This window comes from Talpa occidentalis, unplaced genomic scaffold (genome assembly GCF_014898055.3).
Source record: "Talpa occidentalis isolate TD23 unplaced genomic scaffold, MPIMG_talOcc4v2.1 talOcc4.11, whole genome shotgun sequence".
NCBI lineage: Eukaryota > Metazoa > Chordata > Mammalia > Eulipotyphla > Talpidae > Talpa > Talpa occidentalis.
In genome coordinates, this window is record NW_023601104.1 from 48,403,915 (window position 1) to 48,430,943 (window position 27,029).

Here is a 27,029-nt window from a genome sequence, read left to right on the forward strand (position 1 = left end):
GTTATTTGTTAAAACTTTTAATCGCTTTAGGTTACTCTTTACACACTTTCATTTCTGCCTGAAGGACTCCTTTATCATTTTTTTCTAGGGCATATCTGAAAAAATCTAAATTTCCCGTTTTTGAATGATAGTTTTGCTAGTATCTTATCAGGACATTTTGTCATCTCACTGCCTTCAAGCCTTCATGGTTTCTGAAGAGAAATACACATTAGTCTAATTGTAAACTCCTATTGAGACATCAAGTCTCTTTTTTTTTTTGTTTCCAGTGTGTATCTGTTTATGTTGTCATTGAGCCTTTTGGGTGTGTAGTTTTGTCAGCTTCTTTCCCATATTTAGAATGTTTTTATCCATTATTTCTTTAGATACATCTGGGACTGCCCATGTCTGTGTTAATATGCTTGAAGGTATCCCAGAAGTCTCCAAGACTTAGGTTTTTCTTCATTTTTTTTTTTCCCTAGAATTGATAATCTCAATTAACCAATCAAATTATTTCTTCTGACTGCACAAATTGTTAAAACCTCTAGTGAAGTTTTCTAATTTTTTTTTTGTTATTGAAATACCATTATTTATATCATTGTTAGTGTTTGAACAGTATAGGATTTCCCCACCCTCCCACCCACCCAGGTGTAATCACAGTAGCCCTCCTACCTCCATATCTTCCCTGCTCCTCCACTGTAGTCTGTTGCGTTATTCTCCCAACTGCCTGTTTTCACCCTTCTCCTTCCTGTGCCCCTTCCGAAAGCCAAAGATCTATGGTCAGTTTTCAAGGGTTGGTTTTAAAGTTTGTATTTGTCTAACCCTTTGTTTAGTAAAGTTTAATTTTCATTTTAATATTATACTCTAAGCTTCATATTTTATTTTGAGTTTCCTTTGTATAACTTCTTGTATTCATATTTTTCTGTTTATTAATCCTGGCTCCTTTATTCATGGTTTCCTTTAAATCCAGGTGCACGTTGGGCCTCCCCTGGTGGCGAGTGGTTGAGCGCTGGGTTGCGAGGCTGCCCGCAGCCTCTGCAGCGCCAGTTCAATCCTCGGCCACCGGCGAGGGTCCCACACCAAAAAAAAACCCCAAAAATCCAGGTGCATGTTTAAAAAGTTGACTTAAAGTCTTTGTCTAGGTAGTGCAGTAATTGTGTTTCTCACAGACTGTTTCTGGTTTTTGCCTTAAACGGACCACAATATTTTCTTCCTTACCATCACTTAATTTTATAATATGAAATCTCTGGAGATCACATTCTCCTGGATATATTGTTGTTATTTGGTGATTATATTTGCTTGTTTAGTTACATTTCTAGACTTATTTTTGTAACATGTATTCTTTGTCATTTATGGCCACTGGTGTTTGTATTACATTAACTTACTGTTTAGCTAGTGTCTTGACAGTTTGCTTCAAAACCTGAAGCCACAGTAGGAAAAATGTTTCTAAATCTTTGTGATTGACACTGTGTTGGGGCATTCATTCCACACTTAAACAAACCATTTATAGCTCTTGCTTCATCCTTTGCTTCGAGCTTGGGCAGAGCCTGTTGCCAGCCAGAGGTGAAAGCTTCGAATTTTGTCAGGCATTTTCTGAGTCTACGTGCACTCTAGGGCATGTATATGGGCTTCTCAATTCCCCAGTGTATGTAAAAGCTTTTATGAGCTCTTACTCCCCCATAATCTCCTTTCCAGCATTTCTCTCCTATACTTTTCAGTTGATCTATTGCTGATCCTGATTGTTACTCATTTTTCTAGATTGCTGCAATCAATACTTATGCCTTTAAATGTCCATGAAGCCATCCCAGTCCTGGGAACACTTCAAATTAAGTGAAACATAAGCAAGCCCTTGTGCTGTTCTTTCTAGGACCCATCATATAAGTGGAAATCCACAACCACAATTTTTTTAGAATATGATCTGAATTACTTCGGGCAGTTGCAACCTACTCCACATGCAGGCTGATGTCCTGTTTGTTTCCAGTTGGGTGTGGGGAATGATAGGTGGGCAGTTTAAAGCTTTTGTCTTCACCAAGTCTTCTAGTGGTTGTAAGTTTTTTATTGTATCCCAGAGTTTAGCGAAAATTAATTCTGACAATTTTTGGCAGCTCAGTAGTTGTTTCTGTAAGGAGCTGGGCACTGAAATTTCCTTCTTCATCTCTTGCTATTGTCACTCTTTCTGAACATACTTATTTAATATATGGATTATCTACACATTTTTATTCCTCCCTTGTCCATTCTAATCCATTATAATACTTAAATTTCAACCTAAATGTATATTAGAAACAAGTAGTGAAACCTAGTTTATACCTATTAGCAACCCAGATAGAACTTATGTCATTTTAAAATTTCAGATAATAGTTTTGTAAGGTCCAAGGGTTAATTACCTTTCTAGTAAAAGAAAAAAGATTATGATACTTGATTATAGATGCCATTTTAAATTTCTAAATTTTATATTTAGCTGTGGGTATTGGTAGATTTCTAATACCTTTGTTGCTTGGAGTCCTAGGATAGTAGATGCTCTGGATGTTTTAAGTCCAAATTGAGCTTGAATAATTAACATCTAGCTCAGTGAGTTGTTGAGTTTTTTGTTTGCTTGCATTATATCATTTTAATTTTTAGTTAGTGAAAGGTAAGGTTTTTAGCACAGATTATTAAGTACCATGTGATTTTCATTTGGCACATAAATGCTAATCTTCAGTCAATGTTTGTCAACTTCAGTATTTTGGGCCCATTTTTTATATGGGGCAATCCAGAATCAGATCTAGATACATTAGCATTTAATGATCCTGTCTTTTTTGACACCTTTAATTCAGAAGAGTTCCTCATTCTTTTGTCTTTATTAACTTTCAGGTTATCATCAGACTTTTAGCCCCTAGTTTTTGCCTCCATTGATGATTTTTTTTTTTTATTTTTATCATTCCTCCTGTGTTTCCTGATTGACATTTTACTGTAAGAATAAACTTTTTCCTCCTTTTTGAATTTAGTGTTTCCTCATGATTAAGTTTAAATTATTTCTTCTTGTTAGACATACCACCATAATGACCACGCTATGTCCTTCTAAGCGTATTACCATATCTATTTAACCAGTGTCAGTTTTTCCCAATGTAGATGATAATAATTGTGATCATTTGGCAGTGTCTGTCAGGCTTCTTCACTGAAATTAAGACTTTGGATTTAATAACTTTATTTGTATTGTAATTGGTATGGACTTGTGTGTTCTAAAGCTTGGTGAGTTTTAGTCCGTATCTTACATTCATATTGTCCTAGCTTAGGCCTAGCTTAGGCCAAAGGACGTCTGTGTCCTTTAAAAAATATGTCCACATTGTTCTTTAAACATTTTCTTGGGCCTCCCTGGTGACACACGGGGTTAAGCACTGCACTATGAAGCAATCCGCAGCATCCGCAGCACGAGTTCGATCCCCAGCCGGCCAGGGAGAAACCCACATATCTTGCCTGGTGCTCCCCTCAACACTGTATTTCAGTCAGTCTCCCTGTTCTGTTCCCCACTCTGTCTCTGGTGAATCCTGTCACACCCTCATCTCTGGTTTATACCCCAGCTCTTATTTGCATACACAAATAAATCTTTAAAAAAAATTATTTTTCTTACTTTCTGGCTTAAAATATACCAGGTTTGATTTGGTATGTACTTTTATTGATCCAACTTCAGAAGTAGCTTTCTTTTCCTAAAAGGTCTGAATTGTTTTGGTGAGAATGAGATTTAGAAACCAATATTAGGGCCTCCCTGGTGGCACAGGGGAGCAATCTGCAGCTTCTGCAGCATGAATTGGATTCCCGATCCCTGGCTGACCAAGGAGCAACCCACATGGTTCACCAGACCTCTCCTGTCTCGCCCATTGCTCCCCTTAGTCAGTCTGCCTGTTCTGCTCCCCACTCTGTCTCTGGTGAATCCTCTCACCTCCTCCCCCTGTATTGCTGGCCTGTACCCCAGCTCTTATATCCATAAATAAATAAATCTTTAAAAAAAATAGAAACCAGTATTATAGTTTTTACTGTACCCTCTTAAAGCTATCTCCAGTTATAATCCAGTACCAAAAGCACATTTTAGTTCTTTCATTTTTAGTAATTCCGTTCTCCAAAAGTGAGAATTCTTGCTCCCTTATCTTCAATATATTGCCCAAATCTAGAATACACAAATACTCATACCACTCTACACTGGAGACGTAACTAGAGTTAATATTTACCTACGATTCTTTTATTTTTAAGGTCCAATTACACAAAGCACACTAAATTTAAGGGTGCAGTTAGGTTTCAACAAATGTATACACCTGCTAAATTCATGTACTTGTCAAGGTATAGAACATTTTCATCACCTTTTATGTCCTTTCTCAATTAGTCTTCCAGCCACCAAAATTTTTTGTGTGAACCTATTCCCCTAGGTCATATAAAGTGTTATAAACCAGTGTTATCTCAATAAGGGGGAGGTAGAAGAGACATTAACTTCACTGACTTTTAATTCAGTCTCTTGAATCAGTTTTATCATCCTGCTGGTTCCCAGTAATCACTTGAATCAATCTGTTCACATGCCCTCTTAAAAATTATCATCATCTGTTGTACATATACACAATGGAATATTACTCAGCATTCAAAAAAGGTAAACACGTGCAATTTGCAGCATCATGGATGGAGCTGGAAGGGATCATGCTCAGCGAAATAAGCCAGAAAGAAAAAGAAAAATACCGGATGGTCTCACTCATAACAGGAATCTAGAAAACCTAAATAAGGGACCAGGAAAAAGAATAACTATAAGAAAGAAAAAAATCAAAAACAACAAACAACGATGAACCAGAGACACACTTTGGGGGTGGGGGGGGTGGGGGGTTGGGGTCAAAATAAGGCGGTTGCAATTGTATGGGGAATATAAAAATAAAAAAATAAATTAAAAAAAATTTATTATCATCTGGCCTCCCTGGTGGTGCAGGGGGTTAAACACCACACTATGAAGCAATCCGCAGCCTCTGCAGCATGAGTTTGATCCCTGGCCAGCCAGAGAGAAACCCACATAGCGAAGCAGACCTCTCCTGACTTGCCCACTGCTCCGCTCGGCAGTGTATTTCAGTCAGTCTGCCTGTTCTGTTCCCCGCTCTGTCTCTGTGAATCCTCTCAACCCCCTGCATCTCTGGCCTGTACCCCAGCTCTTGTGTGCATAAATAAATCTTTAAAAAAATATATTATCATCTACATTGGGAAGAACTGACACACTGTTTAAATAGATATGGTAAAAAAAGTTACCACAGCAACCTTTTTTCTCATTTTCCTCTTACTGTAAATTGTTTTAGAACTTCATTTATTTATTTTTTTTTAAATAGAGGCATGTTTTTATTTATTTTATTTATTTGTTTGTTTGTTTATACATGCACTGGGTAGAGTCAGAAGCGCGGGAGGGTGAGAGAATTCACCAGAGCCAGAGCAGGGAGCAGAGCAGGCAGAAGGACCGAAGTACACTGCTGAGGGGAGCAGTGGGCAGCAGGAGAGGTCTGCGTGCCGTGTGGGACCCTCCTCTGGTGGCCGGGGAGCAGCCGGGGATCGAACCGGCGCCGCAGAGGCCGAGGGCAGCTTCGCAACCCAGCGCTCAACCTTTGCGCCACCGGGGAGGCCCTAGAGCTTCATTTAAATGAAATTGTATCGTGCTAAATAAATTCTTTTCTATCTGGTTTCTTTCATTTATTAGAGTAGCTGTGAGATTAAGTCATGTTGACTGTTAGTGAAACATTTCACTATAACTTGCCCATGGAACTTTTACCAGTAGATTTATGTACCCTTTATATATGTGCATTTATGGATATTGACTTTCTTATCCCTTGTATGACATACACTTTGTTCCACTTTCATGTCCTTATGTATTCTTTGAAAGGAATAAAATTCTAACCAGATGAAAAGTTAGAAAGAACTAATATGCTTCTCCATGCCAAGGTCTTCATATTGGTCCAGGAATAAACTTGATAGAATCTGCTTTTCTATTGGCTCTTTTTTTGTGTGGTGAGAAGAGTGCAATGTCTTATCAAATAGCATCTCTTTTAAGAATGTTTTGAGGAACTTCCATTGACCACAGAGATGTGTAGGTATAAACTTTTGACCAGTGACATGAGTATTGGATCTTTTGATATGTCCCACAAGTTCCTGAGCCTCTTCCTTTCTTTAAATCTAATTTCTTTATGTTTAGATCTGTTAATTTATCTTCATGTTCACTTATTTATTACTCTCTCATCTCCATTTTTGCTGTTGAGCCCATTTTTCAATTTATTGTTCTGTCTATATTTTTTTGTTAGTTCTTAAATTTGTTTGGTTCTTTATATTTCTGTTTGCTTATGTTTGTTTCTTTGCTGAGATTTTCCATTTATTTAATGTGTGTTTATAATTGCTCAGTTAAATATTTTATGATAGCTGTTTTGAATTCCTTGACAGATAACTCTGCAACTATCATCTTTTTAGTGTCTTTTTTAAAAAAAAATAAGATTTATTTATTTATGCATACAATAATTGGGATGTAGGCTGTGCCATGTGGGTTAGCTCCCTTCCTACAGGGGAGTGAACTCATGCAAGTGATAGCTTGATAGCACTGTCTTTAACCCCTGCGCCACCAGGGAGGCCTTGTGTTGGTGTCTGTTAATTGTATTATTCAAGTTGGGATTTTCTTTGTGTGAATATCCTGCACATTTTGAAAATCATGGTAGGAGACTTTGGAGCTTATTTAAATGTTCTATTTTAGCAGGCCTCCTCTGACACTGCACCAGCAGCAGAGGAGCTCCATCATTACTACAAGGTGGAGGTTGAATTCCAGACACTCCATTTAGTCTCCACTAACTCTACCATGGTGGGGAGACGAGGATACCTTTTACTTGGGGGGTGGGGGGGATGAAAGTTCATACTCTCCACTTAGCCCTTCCTGGCAATTCCAAGGTGGGAATGGGGACATCTTTGTTACTGCTGTATAGGGGTTGAATTCTAATTTCCCCACTTGTCTCTTCTGATGTAAGAGAAATGGTTTTATAGTATTTGGCTAAAATAGACATTTATAGTCAAAAATATTTTGTTATGTTCACTCTGTTGTTCCTTTCCCAATCCTTTCACTGTAGAGCACAGACTTTTCTGGTTGGTTTTCTCTGTGTTGTTTTGTTTTTATTGGCATCTTGGGTTATATACTTCTCCTGCCTGGTGTAGGGTATAGAAAAGGCCAAAAGAAAACCCAGGAACTCACTGTGATGTTGTTCCTTAAGTTCTGAGGTTACTAGCTTGCCCACCTTCTTCTCGCCACCATTCAGTGTTTAATTGATCTCCCTCCTCCCCCTGTATTGCTTTCAGAAATTTTGGCTGTATTTAGTGAGGGGGGAAAGGGGAGAAGTGTATCATATTTTGCATGGACCTGACTATCCTAAATGGTTTAATATAAAAAAGCAGTTCATAAAGAACTTACTTAAAATGAGGAAGGGTGGGAGGGGGATAAGAATTTATATTTAAAATGAGATGCGCAAAGACATTCTTAAAATATCTTACCACTATATTTTTGTAAGCCATGCAGTGTACTAAGATTAAACATATTTATTGTTGATATATATGTATATGTAAAAATGTGTCTGTTTCTTTATTATTTCAGGATTATGTACTGAAGGACTCTACCGTGTTAGTGGAAACAAAACTGATCAAGACAATATTCAGAAGCAGTTTGATCAAGGTAAGATTATTATATAAAATAAAATCATTGTTTTTCTTTTTAAAGTTTCCTGCTGGTAAGACTGATTTTTATATGAAAAGCTAGGGATATTGGTAAGATCGATTTTTTTTTTTTTTTTTTTTTTATGAAAACCTAAGGATATTAAATATTGACAGGAGAGAGTTTTGGGTGGAATTAAAAGTGAATAAGTAGATACCATAGTCAAGCAGGAAACTATAAATCCATACCAAAATTAGAAAGAAATAAATTGACTTATGAAATGCATTAACATTTTTGAATATCAGAGGTGGCACCTGTTTAAAGATGCAATTTAAAAAAATTTTTTTTTGTTATTAGTAACATTGGACCAGTGTTATATTCCCTACTCATATTAAAGGAACCTTCTATATGAGATCAAAGTTTTAAGTGTTAAAAAAAAAGTAAGTGCTAGAGTGTAAAATGAGTGAATATTTTTATAATCTTAGATTATGAAAAGGCCTAAGCTCGATGTGAAACCTAGAGAGCATAGACAAATGGATGAAGTAGACTCCCTAAAAATGTAATGCCCTTGTATGATAGTAGATGAAACAAAATGAGGAGGCAAACTGTAAGCCTGGGAAGATTGTAAAATACTTGTGTTAGATTAAGAAATTCACATCAGAAGAAAATGACTGACAAATACATGAAAATGTGCTCAATTTCTATCAATGACAAAGAAATAAAAATTTAAAACAAAAACTTACTGTTTATCATCTGAGTGAAAAATATCTTTGTGGTAGTATATAGGCAAATGAATATATTTGTAAACTGTTGGTTGTAGGTATGCTTTGGGAAGTACTACTTGTGTGTAGGTATGCCTTACTATATACTATATAATTGTATAGTATTTCATTTACAAAAGTAAGTATCACCAGGAAGGTAACCCACGTGGCACAACAGACCTCTCCTGTCACACACGCTGCCTCCCTCAGCAGTGTGTTTCTTTGGTGGATCCACCTGTTCTGCTCCCCACTCTGTCTTTGGTGAATCCTCTCACCACCCACACCTCTGTCCTGCATCCCAGTTCTTGCATGCATAAATAAATAAATCTTTAAAAAAAAATACATATCTTGTTAGAAAAACTATTTAGACTTTATAATATCAAAATGGTACACTTTCACTCCAGTAACGAAGGGGTGGAAGGGTAATGGTAGTCAATACCAGCCTCTTCAATTAGACTCCTTGGTTTTGTTTTCTAGTTCTCCCACTTAGTTTTGGTGCCCTAGGGAGGTTAATCTTCTAAGTCTCAACTTTTCCATATCTAGAATTGGGATATAAGACTGTTAGGACTAATGTGAGTGCACATGAAGAGTTTTCTGGCCAGGCACCATATTAAATGTTTGCTGGGTAGCTCTTATTACAAGAAAGTAAAAGTTTAGTACAGAAGTGTTTATCAGCATCTTTATGATATTTTTAAATGAAATCCATCTTAATGTTCAGTAATAGAATATTATGTAAATTCTACCTGCAACAATATTTTGTAGCTATTAAAATTGTTTACATAGGGTAAAATATTAACTTGGTGATTCTGGGTTAGGGATATATGTTGGCTTCTTAGCATATATTCAGCATGTTTGAAATTTAAAGTTACTGTCCCCAAAAAAATGTTTTTAGAAATTGGTTGTGAAATTTTAATTACCTTGAATAATGCCCCCAAAATGAAGTCCAATATAAAATGTATTTATGATTTATCATTTTTCTTAAATGAGCAGAAAAGAACTGAACGAAAACATTCTTAAAGTATAAACAGAGGGTGATGGGGGTATTTTTTTTTTTTCTATTGGTCTGTTTTTCTATTTTCTGTCATAAGCAATCATTCATATATAAGGAAAGGGTGAATTTTATTGTAATTAAAACTAATGATAGCTCCTTAGTATGTCCCATTCTTGCTTTTTAAGTTAGAACTTCACTGATAACTTTAAATTCATACTGTTTTATATTAAAATTATAAGTATAAATTAAAAGATCTAAACGCAATCTTATTTACAATTTTTTAGTCTTTGGCCTCTCAAATAATTTTAAAAAGCAAAATATTTTATTTTATTTTTAAAGATTTATTTATTTATTTATACAAGCACTGGGTACAGTCAGAAGCACGGGAGGATGAGAGAATTCACCAGAGCCAGAGCAGGAAGCAGAACAGGCAGAAGGACTGAGGTACACTGCTGAGGGGAGCAGCGGGCGGCAGGAGAGGTCTGCGCGCCATGTGGGACCCTCCTCAGGTGGCCGGGGAGCAGCCGGGGATCGAACCGGCGCTGCAGAGGCTGTAGGCAGCTTTGCAACCCAGCGCTCAACCGCTACGCCACCGGAGAGGCCCAAAAACAAAATATTTTATTTTATTTTTTTTTTTTAATTTTATTTTTATATTCCCCATACAATTTCAACCCCCCCATTCTGACCCCAGTCCCTCCCCTCCTGCCCCCACCCCCCCAAAAGTGTCTCTGGTTCATAGATTTTTGTTGATTTTGATTTTCACTTTCTTACAGTTATTCATTTTCCTGGTCCCTTATTTAAGTTTTCTAGATTCCTGCTATGAGTGAGACCATCCAGTATTTTTCTTTTTCTTTCTGGCTTATTTTGCTGAGCATGATCCCTTCCAGCGCCATCCATGTTGCTGCAAATTACATGTGTTTATCTTTTTTAAATGCTGAGTAGTATTCCATGGTATATATGTACCATATCTTCTTGATCCAGTCATCTATTTTTGGGCATCTGGGCTGTTTCCAAAGCTTAGCTATTGTAAATAGTGCTGCTATAAACATAGGGGTGCAGAGGTGCTCTTTGGAATTGATGTTTCTGTGTCCTTTGGGTAAATACCTAGGAATGGAATTGCTGGATCATATGGAAGCTCTATCAAAAACAAAATATTTTAAAAGGAGGTAGATAACATAAAACTTATGATTACTATTTTAATAAATATAACAATTTTTTATTGTAATTTAACATGCTTATTGCTTGATTCTCTTCCTCATCTTCATAGTTTGTTAAACAAACATATTAAAACAATGGGGGAAGGATTAATATAAAGAAAGGAGGCTGACGAGAAGATTTAAATAAAGATCTTTGGACCTGGGCCTCCCTGGTGGCACAAGGGGTTAAAGCACAGCACATGAAGCTATCTGCAGGCTCTGCAGCCCACATGGCACAGCAGACCTCTCCTGCCTCTCCTCTTCTCCCCTCAGCATTGTATTTCAGTCAGTCTGCCTGTTCTGCCCCCCACTCTGTCTCTGGTGCAACCTCTCACCCCCCCACACCTCTAACCTGTACCCCAGTTCTTGAATGCATAAATAAATAAATCTAAAAAAAAAAATCTTTGGACCTACAAATACCTGCCTAGCTTACTTCTCCTGTAATAAATTAAAATTATTATATACATATAAATTAAAATTTTAATTTTTGTCTTGTAGATCATGCTATCAGTCTAGTATCGATGGAAGTAACAGTAAATGCTGTAGCAGGAGCTCTTAAAGCTTTCTTTGCAGATTTGCCAGATCCTTTAATTCCATATTCTCTTCATCCAGAGCTATTGGAAGCAGCAAGTAAGTATAAAGCTTTTTTTTTTCCTTTGAGGGGAATGATGATAATTTAAGTCAGATTAACTTTGGTGTCATGCCTTAAGCCAGTTTTTGAAAAAGTAAAGCAGTCAAATAGTACTTAATATTTACTCCTCCTTCAGCATAATTCATCCAAATGCATTTATTATAAAAGGAATATTTGTTATTTCTGAAAAATAAGACAAAAGGTCTATTTGAATATCAGGTAACTTAGTGCTTAATCCACATTGTGTTCTCAATGTTTAAAATAAATGTAATTTCTAAATTTCTATTTTCTTTTGATTACTAGTCTTCAGAATATTAAAGTGGAACTACTTCTAATTTTGAGTGTGTTAAAATTCTTAATTTTCTTTTATTAGAAATCATTTCAGTATACTTTTACAAGATGTTTAGTTGCCTTACACACACACTCTCATGTAAAGTGGGCAAATGGTTCAGTTGGTAGCTTTGATTTTCTTCTTGACCGTAAACAATAGCTTCAGAACTTTCTCACATAGGAAGTTTTTGAAGACTGATTTAGAAATAATATCTGGCAAACCAGAATCTCTTAGTTCTTGGTTATACTACTTAAATCGGTATGCATGTTGGCCTAGTCTAAAAGAGCACATTGTTAACTGTTGGGAAAAAGGAATGAATGAGGAGGAGCAGTAGCACTCTCTTGTCTCCCATTTATGGTAGGATCATATTGTTGTCCTGTTTCCATAATTTGCATATATTTGGAGAGTAACTGAGTTAAATGCTAGTACCACTAATGAAGAAAGATTTTTGATAAACAACATGGATTCTAAATAAGTATTGGGTGACCTTTTAAATCAGATGTTGACAAACTATGTCCTAAAGGTTCATTTCAGCCTGCCACTACTTTTTGGGTGGCTTGCAAGTAGATAATGGTGAAAAGAATTAAATTTTAAATTTCATTTAAAATGACATGATATTCAGATTTGAATGTTTTATTTGGAGCACAACTATGTTCATTTGTTACAACTTCAGAATTGAGTAGTTGTGCCAACAAAGGCTAAAATAATTTCTCTCGGTAGCTTGGCTATTAAGAGTCTACATATAAGTGTTAGTAAGTTCTAAATCAATGTTAGTAAATCCTAAATCAATATCTAGTTAGATAAATTGCTTGATTATGTTACTAATACACCATTTCACGTTTTATCATCTCTGAATCACTTTGATCTTTCAATGGTTAGCTTTACTTACGAGAGGTTATTGTATTAGATGATGTTTTTAGCAGGTTCTTTACCTCCTAATATATTTTAAATACATTCTTCATTGTCCCTTACAATAAGCATAACAGTAGGCTTTATCAAATATTTTTAAATAAATAAGCTTCACACAAATTCCTTGTTAATTTTTACAGAAATCCCGGATAAAACAGAGCGTCTTCATGCATTGAAAGAAATTGTTAAGAAATTTCCTCCTGTAAACTATGATGTATTCAGATATGTAATAACACATCTAAACAGGTATTTTAATTTTTGGTTATCTTTAAAAAAAGTGTCTTTTTGATTTTTAAAATGGATTTTTCATCAAATAGTTTTACAGAAAGTTATATTACTCTTAGTACATGTAATGATTATATTAAATTATACTATGATTATATTAAAATGTGGTAAATTTTCTTTTTTATCACTTTTTTTTAACAACTCCTTTATAGACTTAAAATTTTAGGTATGAAATGACAGGTAATTAACCAAATCCAACCTGTTGAAATTGGAAGAATTGAGGTTTAAAGAAGTAAATTATATATATCCAATGTCACATAATTAATGTAACATATTATGACTAGAACATAAGTCTTATTAAAAGCTTCCATTTTTTTTCTATCACACTATTGACTTTGTGTATCTTACATGTTTTGTTGGATATTCCACAGTGAAATGTTATCAGAAACTTGAATTTATATTACTATCTACCATTTTACCTGAAATGCAGAACATTAATCTTTGTATTAATTGCCCTATAATTATATTAGTATTTCTAGTAATCCTCCTCTGAAGTCTCCCTCCCTGCAAAAATACCTGTATACCTTGTATTTTCACCATAATTAGTGGAATTTTTCCTTTCAGAAATTACCATTCAAGTGGCTTATGGAATCATAATAGGTGTGCATAGGATACTATAGGAGACTTCACCCTATATGGAATGTAGGCATGGTTTATGAACATACATTGTCTTGCCTAATTAAAGTGCTGGGCCTCCCCAGTGGTGCAGCGGTTGAGTGCTGGGTTGCGAGGGTCCCCGCAGCCTCCACAGCGCTGGTTCGTTCCAGGCTGTCAGGCGAGGGTCCCACATGGCGTGCAGACCTCTCCTGCCACCTGCTGCTCCCCTCAGCAGTGTACCTTGTCAATCTGCCTGCTCTACTCTTCCCTCTGGCTCTGATGAATTCTCTCACCCTCCCGCGCTCTGAATGTACCCAGTGCTTGTATAAATACATAAATAAATTTATAAAAAATAAAAAAAAGTGCTACAGCAAAAATTGAAATTCATTAAAAGGAATAGGAAAAAGACAAAAGGAAGAGCATATTTAAAGAATTAACAGTGCTGGTCTACCAGATATTTTTTAGACCCTGTTTTTGACATTAAAACATTTATAATTTTTTTCTCTTTTCTTACGTTGTTAATTTTTTGGACAGTATTAGATTTTTCCCTTCATGTGTAGTCGCCATAGTTCTCCCACCACGAACAGCACCTGTGCACTATCGCCACAGTCCCTTGTGCTCTTCGCGCCCTGTTTTGACCCCTAACCCTTCTCCTCCCCTGCTGTATGCCTCAGATCTACCATAGATATTCGTTTAGACATTGTGTTTGACTATGGTACTACAACAGTTAGCAACACTGGCAAAAAAACATTTGATGTGTTGAGAACAGCAAAGAGAAGCCTGTGTGATTTAAGCGGAGTATATGATGGATAGACTAAGGTGAGAAAGGGGAGGAAAGTGTACTCTGAGTTTAGCCTGTTGACTAGCTTTTGTCGTAAAAGTTTAACTGACAAGGTGGGGAACGTTGCTTCAGAATATAATCTATAAATTACAAGTCACTAAGCACATTGTTGAGTAAGTTGACATTTATGGGATTTAGGGAACAAGACTTTCTCAATGAAAAAAGCGTTGTATGATTTATATATTCTGTCTGTTACTCTGAATGGCAGGGAGAGCCACTGGAGAACAGAGAAATAACATCAAACTTACATTTTAAAAGGAATGTTCAACTAGACAATAATGGGTACTGTGAATACTGGGTACTCATAATACTGAGGATATAGCAGTGAATAAAACAGTCACCTGTTATGTGGAACCTTATAATACAGGAGATAAAGTGATAAATAAATGTAAAATGTACATAAAAAACTAACCCTGGGAGTTATTTGTTGCTTATATTCTTTCACCTTCCATATTAAGTGAGTTATGGTGTCAAATTTTTTCCTCTTGTTTCCCAATTCTTAATTTTGCCACTGCTCAGGTTGTACCATTTCTCATTTAGGGAAATCTGATGTCTTTGTAATTGACCTCTCTCCCTGCCATTGTTTACTCGTCATCCCCTTTCCATCCTGATGCCAGAATGATATTTCTCAAAGATCTTTCTATAAAAAAACTTTCCTAAATAATACCTTATATCCTGAAAATAAAATTCAGACTGTTTTAACATTCAGGGCTCTAGTTTTGACTTCTTCAGTTACTCTTTTTCATTTCATCCAAGCATACAACAAATAAGTGCTACACTATGAAACTAATAGCACTTGAAGTATCAGTTTATGCCTCATCCTTCATCACATCTTATAAGTGCATCTAGTTTTTCTCAAAATGCAGTCCTCAAGCCAGCAGTATCAGAATCACCTGGGGGACTTGTTAGGAATGCAGATTATCTTTGCCCCACGCCAAACATAATCATCAGTCTTTGTTTTAACAAGCCCTCTAGGAAATTCCGAAATACACTGAGGTTGAGAACCACAATTTTGACTGAATTAACCTCCCTTCCTACCATTTTACCAATACTTATCAACCTTGACTCAACTTAGACATTACTACTTAAAGCAAGCTTGTTTTGTGGTTACCCCATCTCTGACTGGGTATCTTTCCTTTTTTGACTCAACAGACCTGCTGCCTCTACTCTTGGGTCTTTTTGGTTTGGTCTTGTTTTTTAATTATTTATTTACTTTAGTTTGTCTTTTCGTCTCACACAATAGTCAGGAAATTTTGATAGGCAATTAGAATTTTATTTCTATTACCAGAAAATCATTAAAATTCATCATTTGGTCTTTTTACTTTCAGAGAAAGGGTTTTTCCCACACAAATTAAGGAGGCTTTTGTAAGTAAATTATAAAACCCCTGGGTATATTTTAAAAAGACTGTCTTTGGTTCTCATAAGGAATAGATTTTACTGTTGTCTCTTATTAGAATGTAGTTGAACATAAAATGCACAAGAAGAAAAATGTTTTTTAAATTTGAGACTAAGATAAAAGGTAAAAGTAAATCATCTGAGATAATTTCCAGCTCTAAGATTCTTTCGTTGTAATGTTTTGATTGATTTCTAATTGTTTTTTCCTTGTACTTCAGGGTTAGTCAGCAAAATAAAATCAACCTTATGACAGCTGACAACTTGTCCATCTGTTTTTGGCCAACCTTGATGAGACCTGACTTTGAAAATCGAGAGTTTCTGTCTACCACTAAGATCCATCAGTCTGTCGTTGAAACATTCATTCAACAGTGTCAGTTTTTCTTTTACAACGGAGAAATTGTAGAAACTGCAAACACAGTGGCTCCTCCACCACCTTCAAACCCGGGACAGTTGGTGGAACCAATGGTACCGCTTCAGTTACCACCACCATTGCAACCTCAGTTGATACAACCACAATTACAGACAGATCCTCTTGGTATTATATAACTAGGAATTGATTGCAAATAGCCCAAAATTGGATAAAAGTCAAATCTAGACATGCATGATTCAGGGTTCAGTAGTATACTTCATGTTTCTTACAGATAATTCACATTCAAAATGATGAGACATTTTCTCTTTGAACTGTATGGTATTCCTAACTCATTTACATTCAAAATCTAAAACCATGTGATAAGCATGACTGGAGAGGTTTAATTTTTATAAACAAAAATAGCTATAAAATACAAAGCTGCTGTTGCATGCAACCTTATTGCAATCAGTATATCATTCCTGTGGCATTTTCTGTCACATTATATTGTGAATAAAATTTTTCTATAGAAATTAAATGATTTAAAAACTCACATATGAAACATTTAATGCTTTTCAGCCTGCTTTATGGCTGGTTTTGTTATTTGATGTGCTAATTTGGGCAACTTAATTTACACTTTAGCACTCTGTATAGACAACTAAAAGCCCAGTTAAGTATTTTTTAATTTCAGGCTACTTATGCCATGCTTGGGATGTTGTTTGAAAGAAAGGAAATAAACACTTAACATATTTCTGCACCATCATATTCTAAGTAAACCTGTGGATGATTTGATGAGAGGGGTAAATAAACATATTTCTTGTACACACATACCAACGACATGCTTGTGGCTAAAGTGAGTTGATAGTGTTGTGCAAAGGATAGTCGTCACCAACTCATTTCTTTATGGTCCATAATGAAATAAACATCTTGTATACTGTTAATTCTGTAAACAGATGCATGTTCAAGAGATCTTTGATGGTCTTGTATTCTTAATCTAATATATTTTAGATATTTTAATTTTTTCCCTCTTGGGAAATACATTTAGTATAGTGTAGAAAATACTTCATGACATTTTCATATAAGGTTATATAACTTTTCATACATAAACATAAAATTTGTTGTAGAAAATTCTTTAAACCAAACATTTTAATCTAGGATTTCAATTTAATCTGTTCCTTGAATCTATTTTTATGTGGCCCTTAAAACTATATCCAAAAATCCATTGCTAATATAGCAATAAAAATACTTTGGGTACTGACAGCCTCTTTGAAGTGTGTATGTATAAATTACAAACTTGTATTCATACTCTTTTCTGTGATATGTTGTACTAAATCCAAACTGGCTTTTGCACCATTTTTTAAAACAAATTTTTTCCTTTGATGTTGGTACCAGATTTGCTGTAAATGACTGCTGCTTTTGGGGTTAAGCATTTTGTTAGTGAAGATAGAACCAGAACATTAAATTATGGGTGAAAAATTTTCAGAATAGGTGGCATCAGTAAATTTAGTTAGATTTCATTCAAAATCCATTCATTATCAAACTATGCCATTTTTTTCTGGAGATGAAGGAAATGGCATTCCTTTTATTTCTAGGTTATCTTTTGTGTTAGTAAAGAAAAGGTTCTGTGGTCCATATTGTAATCTTCATACTGCAATTTTAAGGTTGTCTTATGTGTATTATAGTAAATAGATAATTTTGAGATTTGAGGCTCCTAAGAGTTTGATTTGCTCCATTATTTCCTATAATAAATATTGTCTTTCCCAACAGTTATGGTATGTCCTAGGTATTGTACTTCTAATTTTAACTTCAGAATCAAGATGTTGACATGAACCAGGCTGCTGTTTGAAGTACATGTATATTATAAATTATCTTATTTGTGTTATACTCTTACATGTTATTATCTTTTCTAAGAAAACAAAATCCCTATTATTCCTATTGCAAAGCACACAGGAATTAAGAAAGTACAGTAATTTTTAAAAAGAAAAATCCGGTAAATGTAGTATTCTTAACTTGTTCTATATTATACCTATTGTCTATATAGCTTTAATTTATAGCTGTCAGTTTAACATTGGCATGTCTGGCAAAGAAAATTAAACTTTAAGAGTTTTATAAACTGTTTCTAGGTTGCTAAAGAATTTATTTTTCTACTATATATGGTATAGACAAAGCTCAAAACTATGTACAGGAAAAAAGCCTGACTATTTCTTTTGGAACTAGACTGAAAAGAGAATTTTCAGAACTGTTCATGTCTTCAGTTCATTCGGTCATAACTTTGCTGTTGTAATATGTGAATCCCAGTTTATTTAAGCTATTCTCTTTTATACTATGTTAATTTAACTTTCTTGTACATTTAGTACCATTTTTGTTATTAAAACTAGCATTTACCATTTTCCACATTAGCTACCTTACACCTCCAAAACTTATCTCCACATTGTGCATTCTATAATTGATTTGACAAGCTTCTTAGTGGGTCACTTAAATATTTCTACATCTGGTTCAGTTAACCAGTAGGTTACCTTAATTGAAAATTAAAGTACAGTAGTTCAGTCTGTTACACTGAATTGATTACATTTGTTTTTGCCAAGGGGTTAGCTGTTTTTAAATATTAGAAAAATAATTCTAAGAACAGAATAATATAATTAAATTTTTTCTGGTAAGTTACTGGAAGGTTTCACTGTTTAGGGACATATGAGACTTCTTAAATGATGAAAAAATATTAGTCTCATAATTATGGGTAAACATTAAGGCATTATATTTTATAATTTTAAATAAAATTCCATCTACGCACATATTCACATGTTGCCATTGTTTCATTTAAGCTTCAGTGCTTACAGTTTTTACAATATTGTACTTAACACTATCAATAGATTAGCAATATGAAGAAGCATACTTAATGGTACTCTCAAATTTTCAGTAGATTTATTGAAAGTCAATTTTTATTCAAGAAATACTTACTAGGATATTCAATTTAAGGACAAAATTCCAGGCACAATATATTTCCGTTTGAAATGGCATTTGTTGGAAAAGTGCTTTTTCCCCCTAACATTTACAATGTAAATACTGTAGGTAACAGCAACCTAACTGAAAAGCAGCTTTTATTTTCCATACTCTATGTAAATAATGTAGACCTTTTTTGAGGTAATGGAATTTAACTTCTGATATCATAGATATAAAAAAGAAACAATTGGAATAAGAACTTAGGCCTTAGCTTCCATGGTGATTTTTAGTTTTTTATACAGTAATAATTGTGATGCTAATTTGTCAACTGGATATAAATATATATAATTTTAAAAAGTCAAAAGTGCTTTGTTTATAATTAATGTAATTTTGTGCTTCACCTACAGGATGCTGCGGTAAATTAACAGTGAAGCTTCTGCTGTATAAAGAGTGCTATGAATAAAACATTAAGAAGCTGTGCAATTTTAAGTTATAGTTGCCTCTAATTTTACCATCTCATTGGTAAAAATCAGCTTTTTTTGCATAAAATTGGAAAATAAAATTTACCTCAATAGGATGAAAGTTTTTTTAAGGAGGTGTATTGAGCTTTGACCGTATCATGATGGGAGAGCCAAAATTCATTCTGGATGTGTCTATAGAGAATAGTTCAGTTTAATAATGTTCACAAAAACAAGATTGCATAACTCAGATACTTGTTAACTGGATCTCAATTTTGGAGTGGAAAGGCATTCTTTTGAACCACTAGAAATATGTTGAAGCCTATTCTACTTTATAGCAAAGCTGCTAGCATTGGAGAAAATAGTATTTTTGTTTTCTCCCATGGTTTATGGTTATTAAGCCAAATTATTGGTATTTATTTTGTCAGATTCTGTGAGGTCTGATTGACTTAAATCTTTGTATGTGTTAATCTTTAGTCATTTTTAATTAAGTACTTTTAATTTGTAGGATGAGCAATTTCTAATTTGTTTCTATACTTAGGGTCATGTTTAATTTAATTTTTTTACTGTATTTGAACTTCTGAAGTTCTCGCAGCCTTTTCAATTTATCAATTGTCCGAAAATAAAATTTTCTAAGATTTAATAAGGTAAGAAACTACTCTTTAAGAAATTTTCTTATAGCATCTGTACTTGAGAAGACTGTACAAGCATTAATATATCCAATATCCAGTCATTAAATGTGATCCAATTACCATTTTTTAAAAACAATTAAGATATATTAATTCATGAACTTTGGGGATATTTGCTATTCAATTGAGCATCATCCTGTAAACATGATTCCTGTCTGCCCACCCTGTACCCCAAGAAATTAGTTGGGGGAGAGGATTCACACTTGTTCAAGTCTTAAAAGTTTAATACAAGTCTTCTATAGAAATTTTGCAGGCAGTAAAAAGCCAATCAATAATACAGTTAAGATTTCAGTTATCACTGTTTTAATAGTAAGAGTAAAACTAAACTGTTCAATCAATAGTCCTGCAAGTTCTGGCTTACTCGTTTTACCAATAGTTAGGAATCAGTAAGACTTGCAATATATGCATTTGACTGAGTAGTTGTCAAGGAAATTGTAGTTCAGAAACAATAACTTGTTTATCTCCGTAATGCAAATTTTCTGTTCAGTTTTATTTGCCTCAAATGGCATAAATTACTCTGAACAATTTAATAATGGCTCTTGAATCTCAGTATCTATTTCTTCAAGATTTGCATTATAATCTCATTCCAATATAAGTAGATCTAACAACTGAATTATTCATCCAAACTTTAATTATGTACCTGTACTTACTCAATTTTTTTCTTGAACTTGTCCTAATCATTTAATATTTTCTAGGTATTCAACAGATTTTTAAATATCTTACCAGTTTTAAATTTGGAGCCCTTTAGTTGCCCTGTTTTCTAATATCTCACTTTATCCAAAAAAAATGTCTTTGCAGGAGTTCAAGGAAGCTGACTTACATTAAATACCCTGAAATGGTTAAAATTAGAAGTAGTGCATACTACAGCGAACATCATCATCCTGTAAATATGATTCCATTTGTATATGATTTTGGTTATTTTTAATGTGTAGATGAAAAGATACTTAAAAATTCCCTAGCTACCATAAGAGACTATAGTCTCAGATTAACTTCTTGGAAATTTCCAGATTTGTCATTTTTGTTGGTAGGCAGAGGTATAGTTGCTGAATGTCCTGGCTGCAGAGAGAAAACTACAATATTATGAGCAGTATACTTTTAAAATAGAAACTAAAATACTTTAGTTATTTAACTACAAAATGATGGTTGTAAGTTTGAAATCTTCAGTTCTTTTCATGATGTAGGTCTTTTGTTCTACGAAAGAACAAAATAGTAAACAATAAATAGTAAATGTTTATCTTAGATATTGCAGACCATGTGAGCTCTGGCACCACTTAACTCTACACTTGTAATGCCAGCAAGCCATCACAATGAAATGAAGGATTATGACTGCTTTTCAACAAAACCACGTTTACAAAAAATGAGGCAGGAAACTGACCAGTTTGACAATAGTTGATTGATCTCTTCAATTGTTGGTAATATTAAATCCTCAGATTTCATCCATATAGAATAATTTATGATAGATTGAGTCAAAAGGCATATGTCAAAATGAAATTTTAAAAAAGATGATGATGGTTATCATTTAGTCTTCCCAGCTTTTTTCCCACTGGGAATCCATTCAAGATTTATGAATAAATCCCAAACAAGCAAGAAAAGGAAACCAACAATTAAGTACCATAAAGCTCTTAGAAAGCAGGCAATGTTAAAAAACAGGAAAAAGATCTTTAAAAGAGTACCTCTTATACTAAAAGCTGCAGGAAAAAAAACCTCTAAATGAATACTGATTATGTAGGAGAGAGTGAAAAATATCTGGATAAACCCAGATTTATTTATAACAGTGGGTAACCAGTAGGACAAGAATAATAAAGGCTTAATTGAAAAGGAAATGACACAGACAATAGAAGAAAATATAAATTTAGACCCAAACATAAATACTTTGAATTTTCAAATATTCTAAATAAATACTTTTATTTTTTTTTAAAAAAAGTATAAGAACCTCACCAAAATATATCAGAATACAGAAAGATCAAAAGGAAAAAGATGGTACTGTAAACAACTTGAGTGCCAATATGTTTGAAACTTGGAAACAAAATTCCCCAAACACAATGTTTCAAAACATGCATGAAAAGAGTAGGGGGAAAATCATGGGTTTTTAATTTATAATTGAATTTGTGACATAGTTTACACATAGATCTCCATGGCTTTGCCATTGAGTTTTTTTTTTTTTTTAATAGAGGCATGTTTTTATTTATTTATTTGTTTTGTTTATACATGCACTGTGTACAGTCAGAAGTGTGAGAGAATTCACCAGAGCCAGAGCTGGGGGGGGTGGGGGGGGGCAGAGCAGGCAGAAGGACCAAAGTACACTGCTGAGGGGAGCAGCGGGCAGCAGGAGAAGTCTGCCCGCCGTATGGGACCCTCTTTGAGTTGATGTTTGATATCTAGAGACCCCCAAAATCAGCATCACCCCATTGTTAAAATGGGGGCCATGTAATAAATGGAATTCTGTCCAAAGTCCAGCTTATAGTTATTCTACTGGTTCCACAGGGCACTCATGGTTATTTGGCCACTCCTAAGTGTGTAATTGTGATTGACATTTGGAGTGGGTTGAGTAACCGTTGCTTGGTTCTTGGCCTGTGGAGTAAGAGCTACATAATGAGGAAAGCCAAACAAAGCCTATGAAACTTATCTTCAACCTCCAGCCACAACAGTAAACCAGTTACGTTAGCCCATCACAGGGTGGAAGTAAGATTAGTGTCACCCTTAAACATACAAATGGTGGTTGTCTCTAGACCCAGGAAAATGACTAGACTAGTAGAAGTTCAATCATCAGTAGTCCTAATAATAGATACAATGTTAGACCTGATATATTTTTTTAAAGGTTTATTTATTTATGCATACAAGAGCTAGATTGCAGGCCAGAGATGCGGAAGGTGAGAGGATTCACCAAAGGCAGAGTGGGGAGCAGAACAGGCAGAAGGACTGAAATACACTGCTGAGGGGAGCAGTGGGCAAGACAGGAGAGATCTGCCTCGCCATGTGGGTTGCTTCCTGCTGACCGGGAATCGAACCTGTGCTGCAGAGGCTGTGGACAGCTTCACAGCGCAGTGCTCAACCTGCTGCGCCACCGGGGAGGCCCTACAATGCATTTTGAAGGTAGATCTCTTGAGTGTCTGGAAATCTCATAAAACATCCCTTTTATCCACTAGATTGATGTGTTGCCAATTAGGTAGATTAACTTAGAGATAATTAGTATGCTGGCGTCCTTGATAAGATGATATACCAAAGAGGAGGTAGATAAATCCTATAAAGGTAGCTGCCACTTTTGTAGAGTTTTTAGAGATCCAGTGATCAGGAACATACCAGGATATCCCCTCCAAAGAGAAATGCTGGAACTTGCATACTCTACCATAAGGAGACACAGTGCCTGTAGGTCTCTCGGGGTTCTAAAGGTGGTTATACAACAGGTTTTCTCAATCTTAGCACTGTTGGCTTTTTAGTCCAGATAATTTTTTGTGTAGGGCGATGTCTTGTGTATTGTAGGAAATACTATCCTAGCCTCTACCCAAATTGATGCTGATAGCACTCTCCCTACTCCAGTCATGAAAATAAAAAATGATTTCAAACTTTGCCAAATGGCTACTGAGGAGCAAAATCATCCTTTGTTTAGAAACGTCGTTATGTGGTAGCCTACACTGGAAGAGGTGTGAACCTATGCCTCTGAATCCTGGACAGTGCTGAAAACCGATGTTTCCTTTAAAAATACAATAAAAAAGAATATTAACACGTAGAAGTTAAAAAAAAAAAGAACCACTGTTATATTCCTATGAATTCTACTATGACCCAAGTACCAACCAAATAATGGAAAAAAAACTGCCACATTTAAGGATTCTCCAGTATAGAAAAGATGTCTGCAAAAGATGCAGTTAGATAAATAAAATGAAAGAAGGTATGCATACTACTCAGCAGGATTTACGGTGTTGGAGGTGTCAATAATGGGAAAAATAGTAACATTTATGGAAAGCCCTAAATGGACAATTATAATATTGGCCTCTGGGGTTCTGGAGCAAGGCGACTCCATGTAGAGTAAAAATTACTGTCTTGTGACAAACAGTTCTTGGCATGTCCTGGGCTCTAGCAGAGAAAGGAACATTTAACTGGATACCAAGTGACCACACATCTGGGACTTCCATAATGAGTGGGTTCTGTCACACCCATCAATATATTTTTAAAAATGGGCACCCCGGAGCAATCCATTGTAAGATAGAAATAAAATATTTGGGATTGTACTGAAGTAGTATTAGAAGACACAAGTGAGCTCCATAAACAAGTAAGCCAGAGCCTTATAGCATCACTATGGTTCCCTCAGTTTCCCTCCTAAGCTCACACCTGTGCCTGTGTGAGGGGCCTCTTGTGACCAGCTGAAGGAGGAGAGGAAAAAAGCATGGCTTATAAATGGGATGGCTCAGTAAGTGCATGCAAGTTGAAAATAGATATGGCTACACTATAACGTCAGGCATGGCCTTGAAAGACAGTGGTGAGAGAAAAGATTACAGATGGGTGAAAATGAGTGATGCTCCTGGCCATCCGCTTTGCGTAGAAGTCATCTGAAGTAGGAAAATCTATGGATTTATAAGTAGTGGTGAATAGGCTGGTTGGCTGATCAGGAGACTAGAAGACAATGAATTAGAAAATCAGAAATAAGGACTGGGATAGAGATATATAAGTGGGTATAGGAAAAATAGGTGTGAAATATGAACTTCATTACATAATAATGCCCATTAGAAATCATCAGCCATTGAGGAGACACAAAGCAATCAAATCGATAAAATGACTTGGCCACTGACATTAGCCAAACTTTGTCATCATTCACTCCAATTGCACAATGAGCACTTAAACAGAGTGGCCACTGGAGACTATGTAAGGGCCCAATAGATAATTCCCATTTAATATGGCTGATCTAGCTTCTGATTCAGATGACTCAACTACCTGATATCCAATTTGCCAGTAAGAGAGACCAAAAGTGAGCCGCCAATAGGCACCGTTCCTTGAGACCAATCAACCACATGGTTAAAGGTTGATTATATTGGCCTCTTTTGTCCTAGAAGAGTCAGCAGTTCATTCTTTCAAGAATAGACATCAATTCTGGTTGTGGGTTTGCTTTTTCCTATACCCAGAGCGTCAATAGCACCACTAGATGGAGAAGGAGTACCTACCTGGTCAAGAGATATGAAATCCGGTCAAGAGACAGAGTCAAGAAATACCATATAAAATAGCATAAATATAAGGGGTAGGAGTGGGCATGTGCCATGGAATGTATTAGTTCTATCACATAACACCCAGAAGATACTTTCCTAATAGGCTTTCTCTGCCTAAACTTGCTTCTTCCCTTCTTTATCTTTCACAGGGGATACCTGCAATAAATACCTTGCATTTCTAACTCTGTCTTGGTGTGTGCTTTCCAGATGATGCAAACTAACACAGGCTGCATAGGAGGGTCACTTATGATTATTTGATGGAAGAGAAAAAAATAGACTTGTTTTATAAGTGGATTATCTTGATATGTAGCTGCAAACCAAAAATAGGCTGTAGCTTCACCCTCAGAGCCACTTAGGCATGGCCTTACTAGACAGCAGTGAGAGGAAATGCTCCCGTGGACAAAAATTGAATCATTCACAGAAAGAGAAGGAACTCAGAGTTAGCATATATACAGACCTGTGGGCAGCAGCAAATGATCGAGGGGCTTGGAGGAGAAAGATCAGAATATTAGAAGAAACAAGGATGTCTGGGGTAGAGATGTGTAGATGGACTTAAAATGTGAAAATCTTGCTGCTGGATGTTAATGCCTAACAGAGAAAGCATATTCTGTGGAAGAGACACAGAATCCCATTAGAATCACTTTGCTGGTTAACATTAGCCCTGAAAGTCAGACTTCAGCTGTCAATTCTCTCCAGGAATTTCCCTTGACTAAAGAGAATCCCTTTATTGAATGTTGTAATGCCTTTCCCGGGAATAGCCTGCATCTAGTGACTAGTAAATATGTAGTTTATAAATTCCCAGCCTTTCTACCCCAATTTGTAATAATTCTGAAGGGACACATCAGTTTCAGAGCTCCCAATGCAGTTGATGGGAAGATGGAGAGTAAAAGTCAACTTTCCCAGCCTGGCAGATGGGGAAGATGAAGGTTAGAGAAGTAAAGATGGAAATACTGATTATTGCACAAGGTGATTTTCCAACTAATCTTTCATAAGCTGTTATTTATATTTTACAGATAAGGGAATGGAGGCCAAGCAGGATGTGGTGACATGCTGAATGTCTTAAAGCCAGAGGGTGAGCAGGTTATTCTTATGGTAAAGCTTGTGCTATTCCTGCCACATACTACTGTTTCATAGAAGGGAAGGGAGATGGGACAGTAAGGGAGATACTGAATCATCACATTATGGAACAAGAAGAATAAAGATCCTCAGCATTCCCCTCCCTGAGGACGCTTAGATGACCATATCTCAGCTCTCTCATCTGCAAAATAGGATCATTGAAAGAGTTAGTAGGCCCGATACAGTAAGTGTGGATATGTGTGTATACAGTTTTATAGTACATGTTTTTTGTAGAGCCTATAGGTGCTTTGTGACATGATTCTTATTTCCACCCCTTTTCTCCCATCCCTTCTCAATATTGGAGGGGATAATATATTTCTAAGGATAGCTATAACTCATGTGGCAAAAATGCTTTTCCTAGGATTTAGTTTAGTAATTTCTAAATATCACCATTAATAGTCCTATAGTCCTTGTTTGGACCAAAAGTTTTAATTTAAGAAGTTTTGCATTTTTGGTTCATCGTACTTTCTAGGGGACTTGCTAGTATTTTCTTGGTCTGTGACAGTATCATAAAAGAGTATGTCCTGCTTATGAAATGGCTGTGGAAGAAGACAATATAAGATATAGAGGCATCAGTGAAGTGACTGGTTGCCCAATGCAAGGTGTTACTGGTGTCCTATTCATGTGTATAAATGTATGGAAAGATACTTTGTAGACTGGCCTGCTTTAAATCTTCAAAGATATATCTCTCCTAGTAGGAAATGCA

The 27,029-nt window shown here is 35.5% G+C and overlaps 1 protein-coding gene across 6 annotated transcripts in view; it reads left to right on the forward strand.

The window, feature by feature from the left end:
- The window catches only part of ARHGAP5 (Rho GTPase activating protein 5), a 66,382-nt gene extending 46,521 nt beyond the window's left edge, over nucleotides 1-19,861 (forward strand). For 4 of the 6 annotated variants that reach the window (XM_037503191.2, XM_054689723.1, XM_054689736.1 and 1 more), the window contains exons 4-8: nucleotides 7,589-7,666; nucleotides 11,092-11,223; nucleotides 12,605-12,710; nucleotides 15,801-16,117; nucleotides 19,273-19,861. In XM_037503191.2, the coding sequence (XP_037359088.2) occupies nucleotides 7,589-7,666; nucleotides 11,092-11,223; nucleotides 12,605-12,710; nucleotides 15,801-16,117; nucleotides 19,273-19,328 (689 nt within the window). In that variant the 3' untranslated portion in view covers nucleotides 19,329-19,861. Of the gene's footprint in view, nucleotides 1-7,588; nucleotides 7,667-11,091; nucleotides 11,224-12,604; nucleotides 12,711-15,800; nucleotides 16,266-19,272 lie in introns of those variants that run through there. The other 2 variants (XM_054689738.1, XM_054689737.1) reach the window with 1 other exon arrangement.
- The last annotated feature ends 7,168 nt before the right edge of the window (nucleotides 19,862-27,029 follow it).